General features: G+C 52.4%; 1 protein-coding gene across 2 annotated transcripts in view; it reads right to left on the reverse strand.

The window, feature by feature from the left end:
- Window positions 1-16,659, reverse strand: part of LOC122386464 (homer protein homolog 2-like) — a 34,656-nt gene extending 17,997 nt beyond the window's left edge. Inside the window, exon 1 of one of the 2 annotated variants that reach the window (XM_043375675.1) lies at window positions 16,254-16,659. In XM_043375675.1, coding sequence (XP_043231610.1) covers window positions 16,254-16,279 — 26 coding nt within the window. In that variant the 5' untranslated portion in view covers window positions 16,280-16,659. The remainder of the gene's footprint in view (window positions 1-16,253) is intronic. The other variant, XM_043375673.1, reaches the window with a different exon arrangement.
- Between the last annotated feature and the right edge of the window lie 381 nt (window positions 16,660-17,040).

Genomic DNA, 17,040 nt, shown 5'->3' on the forward strand with positions numbered 1-17,040 from the left:
CAGGTCCTGGAGCCCTAAATGACGCTACATATTCTCCGCAGGGGAACCAGTCCATTGTATCTCCAACTGCGCCGTCTGGAATTACCCAAAGCCGGATCTAAGTCTCCAGCTCCCAAAGTGGTGATTTGCTTTAATTGAATCGCTTCATTTCAGGAAAGGATGAGCATAGATCTGGCTGGGAATGAGCTGCAGACATAAGTCGGGTTCACACCACTCTGTCTATCTCCTGCCTGGGTTACGTTGATGCATCTTCCTTGCAAGGCTGGAGGTGTAATGCCATGTGACATCGGCCCTCCCAGGAGAGCAGGTGACCACACTCCTAGATCATCGACCAGGGACGGCCGGTCAGTCGCCGACAGCGCCACCTGTCTGGTCAGACCCACGACAGTGCCATCTGTCGGCGACCAGACACATCAGTAGCCAATCCTTGTGAGGAAGCCGCTACCAACAGGCGCCTGAACGTCAGTTTTTATTAGCGCTGGCGGATCTATGCCACTTGCAAACCTTGAATAGTGAATAGGTGATATGAAATCTCCGGCTCAAGCCAGCTTTTCAGCGTTTAAGCAGAGTATACGATTCCTTATTGCTTTTCTTTTCTGACATTCATAACGTTTTTGAGGGAGATGAATCTTAGTGGGCACCTACTTTAGTGCTTTGGTCGTATTTACTTCAGCTTTATGATGTGTCGATAATTTAGCAACCTGACTAACGAATCTTCTCACTACTTTCACTGGCAATGCACTCCAGCTAGAGCAATAGAAACGCAACGCCAGAAAGCCACAGCCTAAAGGCCGTGTTACACTGCCGAATTTTGGCCACGACCCTGTCGCCGAATCACGTCGTGTAGGAAATCGGCGAACAGTTCACCGACAGAGGCGAACAGTTCGCCGACAGAGCCCGATTTGCAGACAACGGGTGGGGGCCCCCCCTAATCGTGCGCGGGTCGAAGGTGATCCATGATTCGGCGAACATCGCGAATGAATGGCGAATCTGTTGCGAATAGTCGGCGATACCTTGGCAACAATTCGGCGCACGTAGCGACATGTCGGCGGTGACTCGGCGAGTGTTTGGCGATCATGTTCGTTTATTATAAGTTCGGCGAACGGCCACGAAATTTTCATTTTTCATGAAATTTTCGTGGCGGTCGTGACGAACCGTAAAAGTCGCGCGGTGGGCACCGAATGGTCTGCGAAATGCCAAGACCGTGGAAGAAAGATCCCGAATCGATCCGCGACATAGGATGACTTGCATATTCGTGCACATTCGTGTACCAAAATTCGGCAGTGTAACAAGGGCTTAAGGAAGAATCGGTCGTCGAGACACATTAGCCCATCAGTGCCGACCATCGCGGTCCCCGGAGTGGCATTAGCATTCACCGGACCGGCCGCCGCTGATCAGCGCTGAGGAAGCCCTGACGGTCCGCCGCGGCAGCCGTTCGCCGAGCTGCGAGCGGCTGGGGCAGCTCCGACGGACAGCCGCGGCAGCTCCGACCAGGCCACGAGTGACCGCGACAGCCGGGGCGAGCCGTCAGCGCCGTCACGGGCAGGACGAGCGGCGTGTCGGCGGAGACGGGGTCACCGGCCAGGCGGCGGGGCTCGCCGATCGGCACACAAACCGACAGGGTCACAGCGGACAGAGAGGTCGACGGAGACGGCGGCGGCGTCCGGCGGTTACAGCCGCCCCTAACCGCCCGCTGGGTGTCTGCCCCTATAGGAGCAGACATCCAGTGCCGCAGTCGGAACAAGTAGTATGTAAAACAGCATGCCAAAGTTTCAGCCGGAGCCTCTTCAGGGTCATATTCATGAAAACCACCGGCTGTTTCTGGCTACTCTGCATGCAATTTCGCATGTCGGCTTAGAGAAAAGCCGCTTAAGCTTGAAAGATATTGTTACCAGTTGCACCGCGGAAATGTAGAGCCATGTGGACGTCTGACCAGCGCGAATATCCACTAATTGAATATTTGAATTAATGCTCATTGTTTCTCATTCATGCTAACAAAAATGTGAATTAAAAACCTTCATTGGAAACAATCATTTTCGACCAGCATTGGAAACAATCATTTTCGACCAGAACACAAACACCGCGCAGCAGCTGGCTCAGAAAGTTAGTTGCTATTAACTTTGCCCTCCTGTGGTATGATTGCCGCTTTTGTATGTCTAGTAAGCACATTACCGAAATTAAACCAATCGTTACTCTTTAAAATATAAATATTTCAATAAAATTATTACCAAGGAATGGATGACCTACTTATGGTGACGCCCAAGTGCAGGTGTATCAGAATGCCGGTATCAGCAACGATACAACTGGATGGGGTGCACGGAGGTTTATATACAGGAGCAGTTTTATACAGGAGTAGCATGTCTCCAGCCGGCGGATATCCCACATTAAAACGTCGTCAATCGTCACTGTAACCCACTCCACTATCTCCAACCGTCAGCACAGCCCACACCAGTCCGTAGTCTCGTATTCAGTCCAGTCATGTCCTCACTCCTAAATCGCCACTAGAACACCAATCACCCAACATCTCCCGATATTCCGTCGAGGCGCCGCGCTGTAATCTCCCTTCTGCGAGCTACCGACTGTTCTCCATCGACCACTGTTCTGCGTGCGGGGCTCGCCCACTCCCCGGAGGCTGGACGGACGTTGCACAGCGGAGCGGTCGTCCAGCGACGCTCCGCAGCCGCCCAGACGACGAAAGTAACGACAGTGACGCGTGGTCGTCTACTGTCAGCAATACCAGCATGCTTATTGCTTGGGGTTATAGGACGCAGGGTTATCATTCGCTCATTTCACTGTCAGCATGGTGACGGTGGCAATGCGCGGTACAAAGATGATAGAGACATGAAATGCATCTGGACGGATGCTGTCGGCAAACGAGCGAACGAAGTAGATTCACGAAAGAAGTCGAAGTATGAAAGCATGCAAGTGGAATTTACGGCTACGCGTCATTCATCTTTGCTGCGTGCGTACCTATCCCTTTATCTCCGCCGTAGCTGTTCATAACTGCACGTTTGTTTAAACTTACACGCTTTCACCATCAGGGATGATACTATATCTCTCCCGAGCGACCACTCGACACACCAGCCAGAGGCGGCACGACGAACCCTCCGCTAGTAGCGCATCGGCACGGTGGTCCCTCGCTGCTCAGCAGAGAGCACGCGTCAGCCAATCGATGAAGCCGCCTCCATTTACCGGGTACCAGCCGGCGGAGCGGCCACGCGAGCAAACGACCTCCCGCGGGAGCCGCCCCGTTCGCAGCGGAGGGACCGGCCGGGGCGAGTCACCTGACTGTCCCCGTGCGTCCCCGGTCCCACGCAGGTGGTACTGGGACAAACCCACGCTCCACCGCGGCCAACGCAGCACGAGTGGACGGTAAACACTCGGCGAAACGCCCACAAATAGCTCGTGCGCTTTCGTCAGGCCGGCTCGGCACCAACAACGGTGCTTCGAGGACACGCGGCGTAAAAACTGACGAAACGTCTCCCCTCGGACCAGATAAACGTAACCGGATGTTTGTGCGGCGAACTATCTGCTATCTCCGGGAAAAGTTCAGAATTCAGAAAGAATAGAAGAAACGTGCCCTCTATTAGCATTAAATAAAAAGCCATGCGTGTTTTCACTGATGAAGCCCTCGTCGGACTGATTCCGAACAAATGGCTGACAGTAGCACCTGCTTAGCGAATCACTGCAATATGCAGTGAGACAGATTTATAGCTCTGACACGACGGCAAGAACATAAAGGGCTCCGCTGCACGAGTTCAATTAAAGTTTAACCACAAATTGAACACGAACTTCGTCGGGGTGATACCCTGAGAGGATCAGGCAGAATAGGAAACAAAACGGAATCAGGATAAGAATGTAGGTGTGGGCGTTGGAATCCCGCATCAGCACATGCGACCGCTCCCTCTTTGCCTTGAGACTGCCGAATCTACCAGCAGCTGTACCGCGTCGGCAGCAGTCCGCAGCCGCCGGTGCTGAGGGTGTACCAATGGAGCGAGCACAACTGCACGGCCCAGTGGCAGTAGGAGCAAACAGGTCAGCAACACGGCACGGCCCTTTGAGTGCAGCATAACATCGCACCCCATCCGGCGAGAGCAGCTCTATACACCGACTTATATCCATGGGCGCCGCCACCGGGGGGGACGGGGGGGACGCGTCCCCCCCACTCTCAGAATGGAAGGGGGACGTCCCCCCCAAACTCATTACGGAGCGAGCGAAGCGAGCGTAGTCTTTCGGGAAATTTCTGAATTCTGAGTATGAGCGGCCGGCCGTGGTCATGCTTTTGCGAGACTTATATCTCAGGAACCACTTGACTTATTTACATGCGGTAATTTTTGTAGGGTAGCTTCATTCCTTCTAACAAGCATTGAACTATTCTCGATGCATGTGGGTGACCCATTATGCACCTGCCACGTGAAAAACGAAGAGGTCAGTTTTATAACAATTATAATATCTCCGTAACATACTGGGCCGATTGCGCTGAAAGTTGGCATGTAGGTAGGCACCCACTAGGCAATGCATATCCTTGACCATGTGCCACAGTTGGGGGTTGCTGCTGCACGTGCGCACATGCAGGGGTCGATTCCAGATCTCGAGAACGGCTGAACCGATTATGCTGAAAGTTGACACATGGTTAGGGAGTAGGGACCGGTTAGTAGGGTGCAGTGCACAAGTTGGTTGGAGGTACCCCCTCGCAATTTCGTACGTGCAAGGCCCACCCCTCGCTCGCTCCGTTGGTCGCCCCAAAAGGCGTTTTACTAGTTGTTTTCCTACTCGAAATTTGATTAGGCCCTTCGGTCCAATGAGACCATTTCAGAGCGGGAGGATGAAAGAATCAGTGGGAGACATTGGTCTGGGCAGCCACGCCAGTGAGCCACTTGGGCTGAACCCGACCAATTGAACAGGCAGCCCAGCCCACTGGCACTCACTGCACCCGGCAAAGGACTATAGCTCCAGTGGAGCCATTCCCGCATGGGATAAAGTTGCCCGTCCAGCCCGGAGCAGGGGATCGCGGCGTGGAGGAGAAGGATTTGACTGTCCTGAGGATGGAAGAGATCGAACGGTGCCGAATCTGAGAGGGTCCAGGAGGTTTAGATACTCAGTATATGGGGTATGGGCCTACATGCATTGGTCTGACCCCTGCCACCTCGGCCAACAAAATCTCCAGCTCTTATCCGACCCGTCATCGCGGAACTGCCGATTTTTGATATCGTGATCAACGTGTGTCGCATAACACGACTGGCAGAAAACGGGCATAATATATTTCGTCTAACTAGCCAAGAGCATGATTTTAAACCAATCCGACCTCGGAGTCAAAATCCGAACAATTTCGAAGACTTCAACTCCGACTCTGGCCAAAACTTTCACTCCGACTAATTTCGGCTCCGACCCCACAGTTCTGCAGTCACACTACACTAAATTTTCAGCTTCTAAGAAATAAGCTATACCTACCGTTGACAGGACCACAAAACTTTGAGGCGACTTGACTACTTGACTTGGTGACCTGACCTAAAGTTTTCTGGTATCAAACTTGTTAAACGGGCTGCAAAATTCGTATTTTGGAGCAGTTTTGCCTGATGTTTTTTTGCCAATTTTCGCGGCGCTTCGCGCCGATTCATGCACAAACCAGAAAGAGAGATTGTAACTATACAACGCCTCCTCCCCCACGCGGGTATGCATCCTATGCAATATGCATTACCGATCAGATTAGTGGCATACATCAGCAATTATACCCTGATAGAACACTAGAGGCTTTGCCGTGTCAAAATTGAATCGGACATCAGATGTGTATATAGGTAGGTACTCGGTGGGAATTCGGTCTCGGGACTATTAAAGGAAATACCTAAACTACTTTCCTCAAACCAGTTGTTTTGCCACAGGTTTATGAGTCTTTATGCTTAAAATGGTCAGGAAATAACATAATGAATATTTGCAAAAGGATTTTATTTTTATTCTTACATAAGAAGTTAAGAACCAATTACCGTCTTTCGTAGATGCCTGATATTGCAGCGGAAGCTGATTACGCGTTGGCCAATCATATAACGTAGTTCAAACCAGCTGAATGCTGATTGGCTGGTATTTTTCCGTAAGGGAATGGATTCCTCGGCAAGGGTCTTCAAAACCTAAGTCTTCAAACCTAAAATCGATACCGATATCTTTGGCTAGGGTGATCGTTGGGCCATAAAAGCTCCTGATTTGTTCTTGTCTCAGCTCAGGCTACAAAACACCCAATGTTAAAAGTGGCATATTTGCTTTAAACTTTGAATGCATCGGGCCGAAAAAGCCACGGTAAGAATGCCTACTTTTGGGTTTTCAGTCGGTCAGTCCGTCCCCCCCAGTCAAAAATCCGTGGCGGCGCCCCTGCTTATATCAGCACACCCCAACACGACTTCCTACCGACACACCATCTAGTGGAGCTCCCGAGCAACACAGCACCATAGGACTGGGTCCGGACACGGAATAAGCACGCGCAGAGCTCCGGACTCCGGATCCGGCGGCCGACGGTCGGTTCCGGGCCGGGCCGGGTCCGGACGCCGCCGAGGCCGACGACAAAGGGGGAGGGGGGCGGACATCGGTGGCCACTAGTGGACCCCGCCCTGCCCCGGCCCACCCGGACCGGACCGGACCAAGCCGCAGTGGTAGGCGAGGTCGACCGGTGAGCGGTACCGGCCAATGGTCACCGACACAGACCAGAGGCCACTCAGCGAGGTCAGCAACACACCGATCGTGCCACTGGGAACTGGAGACCAGTGGGCGTCTACGGCATACTGGCAATGTCATGATCTCTGCAGATTCATTGTTGGAGCACCCGCTGCCAATATCATCTCGACAAACAGCGTATCAGGCGAGCACTTGAGCACTGCGCCAGACTCCGCAAATCTCAGCCGCCCGCTATCTTCTCTCAACAGGAGACCGTCTTATCTGAGGCACCCACACAAGGTAGAATTTACACATCCATGTAGTGTAACTTAAGCCCAAATTCCCGTTTGAGTTATATCAGCATCATCACCATGTACCGCGTCTGTTATGAAAACAAAAGCGATAAGCATTCAGAAACACACCTACTTAGGCCACCCGTCCGGCTACCCTTTCCGTTCGATCGGCCATCTCAGCACATCGACAGACAATGGCCAACAAAGGCCCGAGGGCCGGCGACGCGAGCGTAACCGCCCCGGATCTGTCCCACGGCTATGCTGGGGCCCGTGCCAACGGGGACAGACGGCCGCGGCCAGGGACATTAGGCCGATGAATGCAGCAGATAACGGGAGAGGAGACCGGTGCGTGGCACGTGCGTGCCACCATGGAGCGGCATGGTGCCCCAGAAACCCCAGGAACCAGAAATGAGACGCCTCTCCGGACAGTGGAGTGCTGGTGGTGTGGACGTTTTACTTCAACATCAGGACTGGATCTTATGAGCCAAATAAATGGGGTAACCGGCTACTGATGTTCAGATTAAAATCAGCACCAGGCGATGATATGAAGTTGAGCATAACTAATCTCGATGCGCCTCGGGAGATTTTCTGCATCATTTATCAGTTAGTGTGAAATGATTGGCACATCGTCTGTCTATTGAAGAGAGAAAAAGGGCCGAGAGCCTCCGAGCTCTCTTCAGTGACGTTAAAATACATTAAATACCGTAAAAGCACACTGAGAAGAATAAAATCATTTGGCGCTGGCCCATGACGTTTCACAATACACAAAATTCGTTGTTTCTAATAAATCGACGCATTCAGTAACATAAATGCATAAGTCGTCTTACGATTCCAAGTAGCTACCGTCCAGTTCAACGTAGCTAAAACAGGAGACCTGTATGATCAAACAGTCATAGAACCGACGCCGTGGATTAGGCTACTATCCAACCCATGGCTAACGCCGAGTAGCCACTAATCAGCACCTTTGTAAAGCTCATCAAGCTGATGATAGTTTGAACTCGCCGTTCCACACTGCTGATCGTTTGATCTCATCGTTGAAACTGCTGATCGCTGGCTTTATAATGCACGCTATTGATGCTGACCGTCCTCAATGCACCCTAACGAGGTCATCAGGTCCGTCAAGGTCGGTCATCTGTCACCCCTGCGTCATCTGTGCCTGTTCCGGCCGCTGGAGGAGTGCCAAAGCTGTCTGGACCGGGCGGGCTGCCGGCCGACCCAGCGCGCCGCCAGCAGCCCTCGCGGCGAGCCAGACCGCGGCCCTCGGCTCACGGTGCCAGCCGGAAGTCGTGCTCCTGTGTCTCCACAGGGCAGTCTGGCCGAGTCGCCGCCGGCCGATAGGGCTCGGTAATGTGCGCGGCGTGCCACCATCGCCGTCCGATCCAAGCCGCCGCTCGGCGGGGCCATAAATACCGATCAGCGCCGCGCCGGTCAGCCGCCGAGGTGGCCGGCCGCCATCTCGACAGGAGCGCGGCGCTCGGCGGCCGGCGCGACCACCGGAATGAGCCCGCCGCGCCGACTGCCGAGTGCTGAGCGTACCACGATACTACCCACCACTGCTGAGCGTGCTGAGATACTAACCACGGCTGCAGAGCGTGGAGCGATCGGGGGAACCGCGACACTGACCACCATCCATAGCTGCTGACAGCACAGATCGCTAAAAGACACGGCGAGCGACCGCGGAGCGAACTGTACCCATCGGCGATCGGAGATGTGGCACTGCTTCACCGCGTTCCCGCGTTCAATGTGACATTTCATGACTAACAATGCCACAGTTCAAACTACCAAACAGGAACCGACATTGACGATAATATGCATTTCACACATTTAAACATTCACTACGACTCATTTCATTATCAGTAGCTGCCAGGCATCACCTGGTGTCGACGGCGTCACGTCACATTCCGCGTCACGTCACGGCGAGCCGCCTGTTGAGTTTGTATATGTTTTCGCGCAATAATTCATTTGTGTTCGACGGTCGTAATTCTATTCGCCGCGTGTGTGTCGCCGCCCGGCTACGGTCGCGCTGGCGGGCCGTGCGGCGCAGTATGTTTGCGGGCGCGGCGCTCAGGCGCGGTGATTGGCGGCCGCTCACATGTCACGTGACCCGCAGTGGCCTCCGGTCTGTCTCGGAGGAGCGGGCCACTCGTGTCTCAGCATTCGTCTGGACCGGGTCGGTCGCAATGTGCGTTAGCCTCCAGAGTAGCCTTGCCGGGCTCTCCGGGCCGTAGCACTTGTGGCCGCCGAGTGCAGGAAACGGACTTGTTGGTCCTTTCTTGAGAGGTTCACTCGGCCTAAATTGACACCTAACCTTTTTTTGGCACCCAAATCCAGACGGAAGCATTGCATGATGCAGATAACAGACGTGTATCTCATTGACGCCGTCTATGCTGCATCATCAATGCTCCCTATTCTCAATTTACATAAAACCGTTCATTTCGCCTGGGTGCACGTTTCACGGCGAAATTAGAGGGGCTGTCCGTAAGCCCCTCCGTGAGCACATGAGGGAAAACAAGGAGTTGCATATGATTTGTGCCATATCACAATTGTACCCGATCGTTTGGTGATACGGTGACTGCCTCTCGAGATTGCATTGCCTGTTGGTGTCGAAGCTGGTGCACCACAATACAGCACTGAGGTCAAATCCATGTATGATCTTTTATTATACCGGCGCAACGAACGGACGGATTCTTAACACCGCCATACCCCACATTCCGCGTCACGTCACGGCGAGCCGCCATACCCGGCCAAACCGTCACGATCGTCACATTCCTCCCAGGCGCCGGTCGGCACGTCCGCCGCGGTCACGGGTCGGCCGTCCGACCAGAGCCGATAGCGGTGAGCCGCCGGCGAGTAAGCCGGTAATAGGCTGGCTCAGACGCCTCTGTCCTCATCTCGCTCTCATGAGAGGATCGGCGGCCGGCCGGCTCGGCTGATGGCAGACCGCCGGCGTTCGGCTCCAGCTGCTGTCGGAGCCGATGCGGCCGCCACCCGGCCCCATCGGCAGTCGGCGCGGCCGGTCGGACGCGCCGCGGAGGATCGCAGGCGGGCGGACATCGCGTGCCGTACGCGCGGCATACCGTACGGCCGGTGGTCGGCGGGTCGGCAGCTCGGACCGGGCCGGACGCCAGCCGGCGGCACGTGTACCCCGAGCAGCGCGGCGCAAACAGCCGCCAATTTGGCACAGAGCAGACACAGTACATCGGCGTCCGCCACGTGCCAGTCCAGCGCGTGACGGCGACATGGGCCGCGCCTGCTTGCCCCACATCGTATACATGGCCGCTTAAAAAAGCACACAGCCGCATTTCTTTGCTGATGAATCGAGGCCGACCTGGATACCTCGATCGCTTTACATTGTCATCACAACAAGCACGTCCCCAAAACGAATAAGAAATTCCTGCAGCGACTGGCTAGTCAGCACCCAGCGTTGACGCGTACGGCTGGAGGTGCGCCCCGAGAGGGGGGAGAGTCGGTCAGCCTGTGGTGACGGTGGACCATCGACCGACTGGTGAGGGGAGACAGACGCGCGTGGCGCGGTCACACCACTACCGGCGGACCCATGGCAGACGGGAGCACATCTGCACCGACCCCAGGTCGGAGGCAAGAGGGAGTAGAGAGTATAGCAGAGAGTAGAACATCGTTAGGCCGCCAATAAGACCGATAAAGCACAGTCAACATTCACCTGAACCCTATCACAAAAACAGTTCCGTTCTTATGCCCATTAATCATCAGCTAGCGCCCGTCAAATCAGACCACTCATCCATCAGCTGTTGAAAGTCACCGACCTTCGCTGTCAACTTGGGAACTGGGTCAGTGGGATCAACCAGCAGAAGCCGTAGGTAAGTCCATCACCCGTCGCAGTCTGAGACGGCAACGGCAGGTCGTCGGCAGGTCGGTCACCCGCGGCAGCCGGACCACCGCCCAGGATCATCATTCTATTAGTCTGAGCTCTGAACAGCGGAATCCGATTGACTCGCGGCCTACAGAGCAACCACAGCCGATACTGTAGAAGCCGATACCAGCGGACGCGCCCTCCTGCCACAGCTCTCGGCTCAACCTCCCCGAATCGACTTAGTCGCCCCTCGCTACTTGGAGTCCCCGCATCTACTTGGGCCTGCCGACTGACCGCGGACTACCACCCCAGCTTCCAGTCCATGTCTGGGACCAGGGGCGCCGGTCGGCGGGCATCAGCCGGAGCCGAGACTGCCCTGAGCCGGCCGGCGGCGGGGTGACGGCGCCGCGACACATCCGGCCGCCAGCCACCGATCAATGCGCAGCTCCTGGCACCGGCCCGCCCGCCACGCGCACAGTGCGAGCGAGATGGCGCGCGCAAGAGAGCGAGAGAGACGGGGCCCGGCCGGCCGACGACGAGCCGCCGACTCGGCCCGCGCCGGCCGGCCGAGCTCAGTGTGAAAATTTAATTGGGACAACGTTAGGTGAAATGCCCTGACGGATAAGCCGTAGCGTTGAATACTATGATTAAATCAGAACGTCAGCTTTAAGGTGCTTCAGTATGTTGAGCTTGTGCCTTAAACGCTAGCGCGTGTTGATTATTTGATAGCCCGAATACGCCCTAGTGCTGAACAAGATCTGATAAGCGTGGCACTCGAGCGTGTGTCCTCAGTAGGTATCGAACAAATTATTGACCGAGTAAAGATCTATGAAGTTTGCCGAACATCAATAGCGTAATCACCATTGATTTAAATGACGGTTCCGATCCAAAGACTCACTTTCAGCAACTCCCAAAACCCACCACACAAGTTATACCAAGTGTCAGCCCCATTGACTGATAAGCGCCCCGCACCTGGCCATCACTACTACCTGGGCCATTCACCGTGACACCAGTCGGCTGCAACACCGGGCCGCAGGCCACCTCAGCCCCGACCTGGCCCGCACTTACGGCCGCGCCGGTAACTTTGGCTGGCACCGGCATCCGGCAGACTTTCTAATGGATTGGCTGCAGCCGGAGCGACCGCCGATCGGGCTGACACACATCAGGCAGCGATGCTGAGTGCCGACGGGCCGACCTATGGGCGCCCACACCTGACCGCCGTCGTCACACCCGCGGCGCCCGGCAGCCGGGATGTGGTCAACGTGACGACCGGGACACCGGCCCATGGGGGGGGGGGGGGGGGTCCGCGGCCAGTGGGTAGGACGGAGCATATGACACGTCAAACGCTTCGAGTGCATCAAAGCAATCAATGCAGCCAGTGGCTAGTGGGTAGGATGGAGCATATGGCACGTCAAACGATACGAGTGCATCAGAACACTCCACGCATGCATTAAGCATAACAGTAAAAGTATATCGCAAGTAACAAATCATAGGAATATGTGTGATGACAACCTATCCAAGTACATACACTCATGTTCTTCTTCCATACAACTATTCAGTGGACAAATTTATAGGTACTTAGGACATATTTTTACACCTTCGCATCTTTTAGGACTGATAAAATGTTTGACAAGGTTTGAAAAGTGATACCAAAGTGAAGCAGAATATGAAAATAGAATATGGAGACAGGTCAACGCTCATTGCTAAAAATGATTTTACACATCAACATCTTTTTTGGCCAGAGGATGGTATGAGACAGACAAATAAACTGGATCCTGAGGGGCAGATAGTACCAAATGAGCAGAAAGTTGCCTAATTTACCTAACTCAACTCAATTGTATGCCAGGGTATGAATATGTATATGTTAGACATCATCTTATTCTTAACTCATAATACAGTGGCTTCATAAAACTAGCATTCAAACATGTCATGTAAAAGAACATTGATCAGTGAAAACATGATGAAAAATTAAACAATTATTACCATAATTAATACCTGATCAGAAAACTAGCCAGTGAAGCTGAAAATGTCCAATCATCATGTGAGATGCTGTATTAAGTAAGAGCATTAACAGTGCACAGGAAATAATAATGTGTATCTGAGGCCAATAACCACTTTTTACATACAATCCAGTGCCTGCTTTTCTTTACATAGAAGCATAGTCATTTGCAGTGAAACGAAAGTGATTTTAGGCCTTAGAAGCCATAAATCCACAAAAGACATCCTTTTAAAGCAAGAATGGGCCTTGGCAAAAACTACAGATATGATTGTGAGCCTACGTACCTACATCAGCAATTTTGAAAGAGTGCCAAATCTTAGCTCTATATTGACATTCTTCTCTGGATGTGATACGCCGGTACTAAACTGACATGTGGCACTTTACAAGAAAATTCTGAAACAAAAATAATATGAAATGCTGGAATGAATGCTAAGGATACATCACCATATCATGATATTTGCAAGCTCATGAAGCACAACACAAGAGAAGTTGGGTGTACTGAGGACTTTTTTCACTGCAAAATACATGCCGGCGGATTGGAGAGCTGCAAATATCGCGCCCATCTTTAACACGCGCACTGCAGCGGGTCTGAGCCGAACACGAACTGCAGGGGGGGGGGGGTTGAAAACAACCCCCCCTGAGATCTCGAAAACGGCGCAACGTAGCGACAAGCGGTAAACGGCGTTTGATAGGTTGAGATGAGATCTACAAGAAATACTAAGATCATTTTTGGGTCAGGTCAAAAACGAGGTCACCAGAGGTCACCGAAGACAAAATGTTACGATTTTCACAACAGGAATTTCGCGGTAGTTTTTCTTGAATAACTTGTCTTGCACACAAGACAGAGGATCGATTCGAACGCCATCGTTCTTAGCTCGTCAAGGCGCATCGAATGATATATGATATGACCTCGAAAGGTCAAGTTGAAAAATTGACCTCAGGTCAAGGTCATGACCTGACCGAAATAGGTCATGTTGCATATCATTCGATCCGCATTGACGAGAAAAACACGATAAACGTCGAACGGAGTCTCTATCTCTATTCAATCTCAAGTTATTGAAGAAAAACCGCTGGTGACCTCAGGTGACCTAAGATGACCTGGAGATCACCTTCCAAAGGTCATAAGTGATATGTTTCGGTGAAATCACCAACAGGGACCTGTAATACTATGATCCTGAGCGTATTGAAGTCATAGGATGGCATTCAGAGTAAGTTGAAATTTCTCCCATTGACTTATAATGGGCCGGTCGCAAAAATGACCTGATCTTAGGTCATCGATATAAAAATTCCGAGATATACAAGTTGTAGCTCGTGATGACTTTACTATTTCCTGTGGGTTTCAAAATCATATCTCAACAACTGTAGGCTTGGTGGGATTGCAAACTTCGAAATTTACGTTTCGAGGTAGGGTCACTTGACCTGACCTGGTGACCTGACCATAGGTCACCTGGGGTCAAAATTTTTACTCAAGGTGTGCAAAAGTTGGGAGAACAGGTATGCAAAATTTGGCGGCGCTACGCGCCGCCGTTTTCTCGCGATTTGCGAAAAACCACAGGGGGGGGGGTTGAAAACAACCCCCCCCCCCTGCAGTGCGCGTGTTAAGGTTGGTGACCGGAGTCTGCCTGGAAACTACCGCCCAGTGAGCTTGACCTCCATCTGCTGCAAGGTGCTGGAGTCTTTTGTAAGGGACGCTCTGCTGGATCACCTGATAACGGAGAACGTACTGTCTGAGCACCAGTTTGGGTTTCTACCTGGACGATCCTGTGCACTGCAGCTGCTGGTGGTAATTGAAGACTGGCTGAGAACTGTTGACGAGCGCAGTGCTGTGGATGTCATTTATCTTGATTTTCGCAAAGCCTTCGACAGCGTGCCGCACAGGAGGCTCCTGCTGAAGCTGAAGGCTTGCGGAGTTGATGGGCCCTTGTTACACTGGTTTCAGGCCTTTCTCGGTAACAGGAGACAGCGTGTTGCTGTTGAGGGACACTTCTCAGAGTGGACTGATGTCATCAGCGGGATCCCGCAGGGGTCTGTCCTGGGACCTGTCTTATTCCTGTTATTTATCAACGACCTACCGGACGCCATCAGCAGCACCGTCAAGCTGTTCGCAGATGACGCCAAGGTGTACAGGAGGGTGTCCAGTGACATTGACAGAGGTCTTCTCCAGGACGACATATCAGCACTGGAGACTTGGTCAGCTGTGTGGCAGCTCCCCTTTAATAGGAGTAAGTGCAAAGTCATGCACTTGGGGAGCACAAACCCTGGTTTCGAGTACCGGATGGCCGAGACTGAGCTGACCGTTGTCAAGAAGGAGAAGGACCTCGGGGTGCTCGTTGATGATACCCTCAAGTTCCATGAGCAGACAGCAGCAGCAGTGGGACGCGCCAACAGGATTCTTGGACTCATCAAGCGCACATTCCTGTCACTGGACAAGACTACACTGCCCATCCTCTTCAAGACCATGGTGAGGCCCCATCTAGAATACGCCAACTCAGTCTGGGGACCGACGTCCAGAGGTGATCAAGATGCCGTGGAGAGGGTGCAGAGAAGAGCGACAAGGTTCGTCCACTCTGTGCGACATCTCGAGTACCAGGACAGGCTCAGGGAACTGAAGCTCCCCAGCATGTACTACAGAAGGCTGAGGGGTGATGTCATCACAGTGTATCTGATGTTGACGGGACGCCTGAAGGTGACAGCTGGTGACCTGCTGGAACGAGAACCATCCCAGAGAACGAGGAACCACGGTCTGAAACTGAGACAGCCCAGAGTCAACACCCAGCTGCGTCAAGTCTCCTTCTGTTCGCGCGTCATCTCGGCCTGGAATGGACTCCCAGCGGACGTTGTATCTGCCCCAAGCGTCAACGCCTTCAAGAATCGACTTGACAAGTTCTGGGCGCACCGAGTCTACGAACTGAGACCAAGGCAGTGAAGAAGACACTTGACGAGTAGGAAACGAAGTCACCGAGAACAAGACGGAACTAAGAAGACATTGAAATGCCACTGATCGGAAATCACCCAGGTCCCTCAGGACCTTTCTTTTCCGTATATACCTAACCTAACCTAACCACTATGGAATATAACCATTCCATTATCAATGTATCATAGAATAATACCCAGATCATGATGCATGCACAGTGGTACTGTATAAAGGCAAAACTGATTCTTTTGGTGACCTCTGGCCTGAAGCAAGGCCTGAAGTAATGGTTGCTGACCCAATGTAATTGTTTTTGCCTTTGAATGGCAGAGTAGGTATCAACAGGCAACGCAGGGGATGGAGCAAGAAGTGTGACATCACAGCAAATATTCTGCCGCAGAATGGCATGACATATTTCCGCAATTGATTGTTTACACTCAAGGTCAATGTGAATGAAGCTGTTGAACTGAGCACCGAGCAGTTAAATTGAACATGGTAGATAGTATATTTATCCTGTGGTCAGTGGTGAGACTGAGCCTGGGTGTGCTGAGGCAAGGGCTGAGCCCTGAGGTAGGTACTCACCCCATTGCTGAGTTTTCAATCGTCATCAATGAATGATCAATGGCGGCGGCTTGATTAAAAATACGTGGGAAGTCCTTCCCCGAATAAGATGCTCACAATATCGCAATATTCCTCAAACCACCCCCAAAATTTTACTCCAATAAAGAATCACCCCCACACACCCCACTGCACCACTGTCCTCTCGCTCACTAGTCACTTTTCTTACAATTTCAAGTTTGGTCAAGGCTCTTGTCCTTACGAAATATTGTGTTATTTCAGCATTTATATGACGTCATAAAAAATCGAAAAAGCTTTGTAGTCTCGTAGAAGCAGCCGTAAATAAAAAGAGGTATTAATCAGTAAACTAAACATAAACAAAAGTCAAAGTACAACTATTAAATGTCTACATCAAATTTTCCTTTCTTCCAGCCAAGGTGAAATAATATACAGGGAAACCGAAGAATAGGTGGCAGCACACGGTGGTCCGTGGTGGTCCCTGGCGACGGTTCACGGAACGGAACCACCGTGTGCTGCCATCTATCCTTTGCCTATCCTGACATCTACGCAAAGGGACTCTGCCCGTCATTGCTGATTCGCCGACCACGGACCAACTTATTTTTTGTAGAGTAAGCGTCATAGGCGCGGTAGCCGGTAACCGGGGGGGGGGGGGGGAGGCAGTGTGGGGGAAGCTTGCCTCCCCTCCCCAACTCTGGGGCTGTGGGGACGGTGCCCCCATAACTTTGAGACGGACTAGGTACTGCACTTCTTTGCAAGTACCTATTTTCTTTTCTTTTTTTGTGTTTAAAAA

This window comes from Amphibalanus amphitrite, unplaced genomic scaffold (genome assembly GCF_019059575.1).
Source record: "Amphibalanus amphitrite isolate SeventyFive unplaced genomic scaffold, NRLGWU_Aamphi_draft 000252F_arrow, whole genome shotgun sequence".
NCBI lineage: Eukaryota > Metazoa > Arthropoda > Thecostraca > Balanomorpha > Balanidae > Amphibalanus > Amphibalanus amphitrite.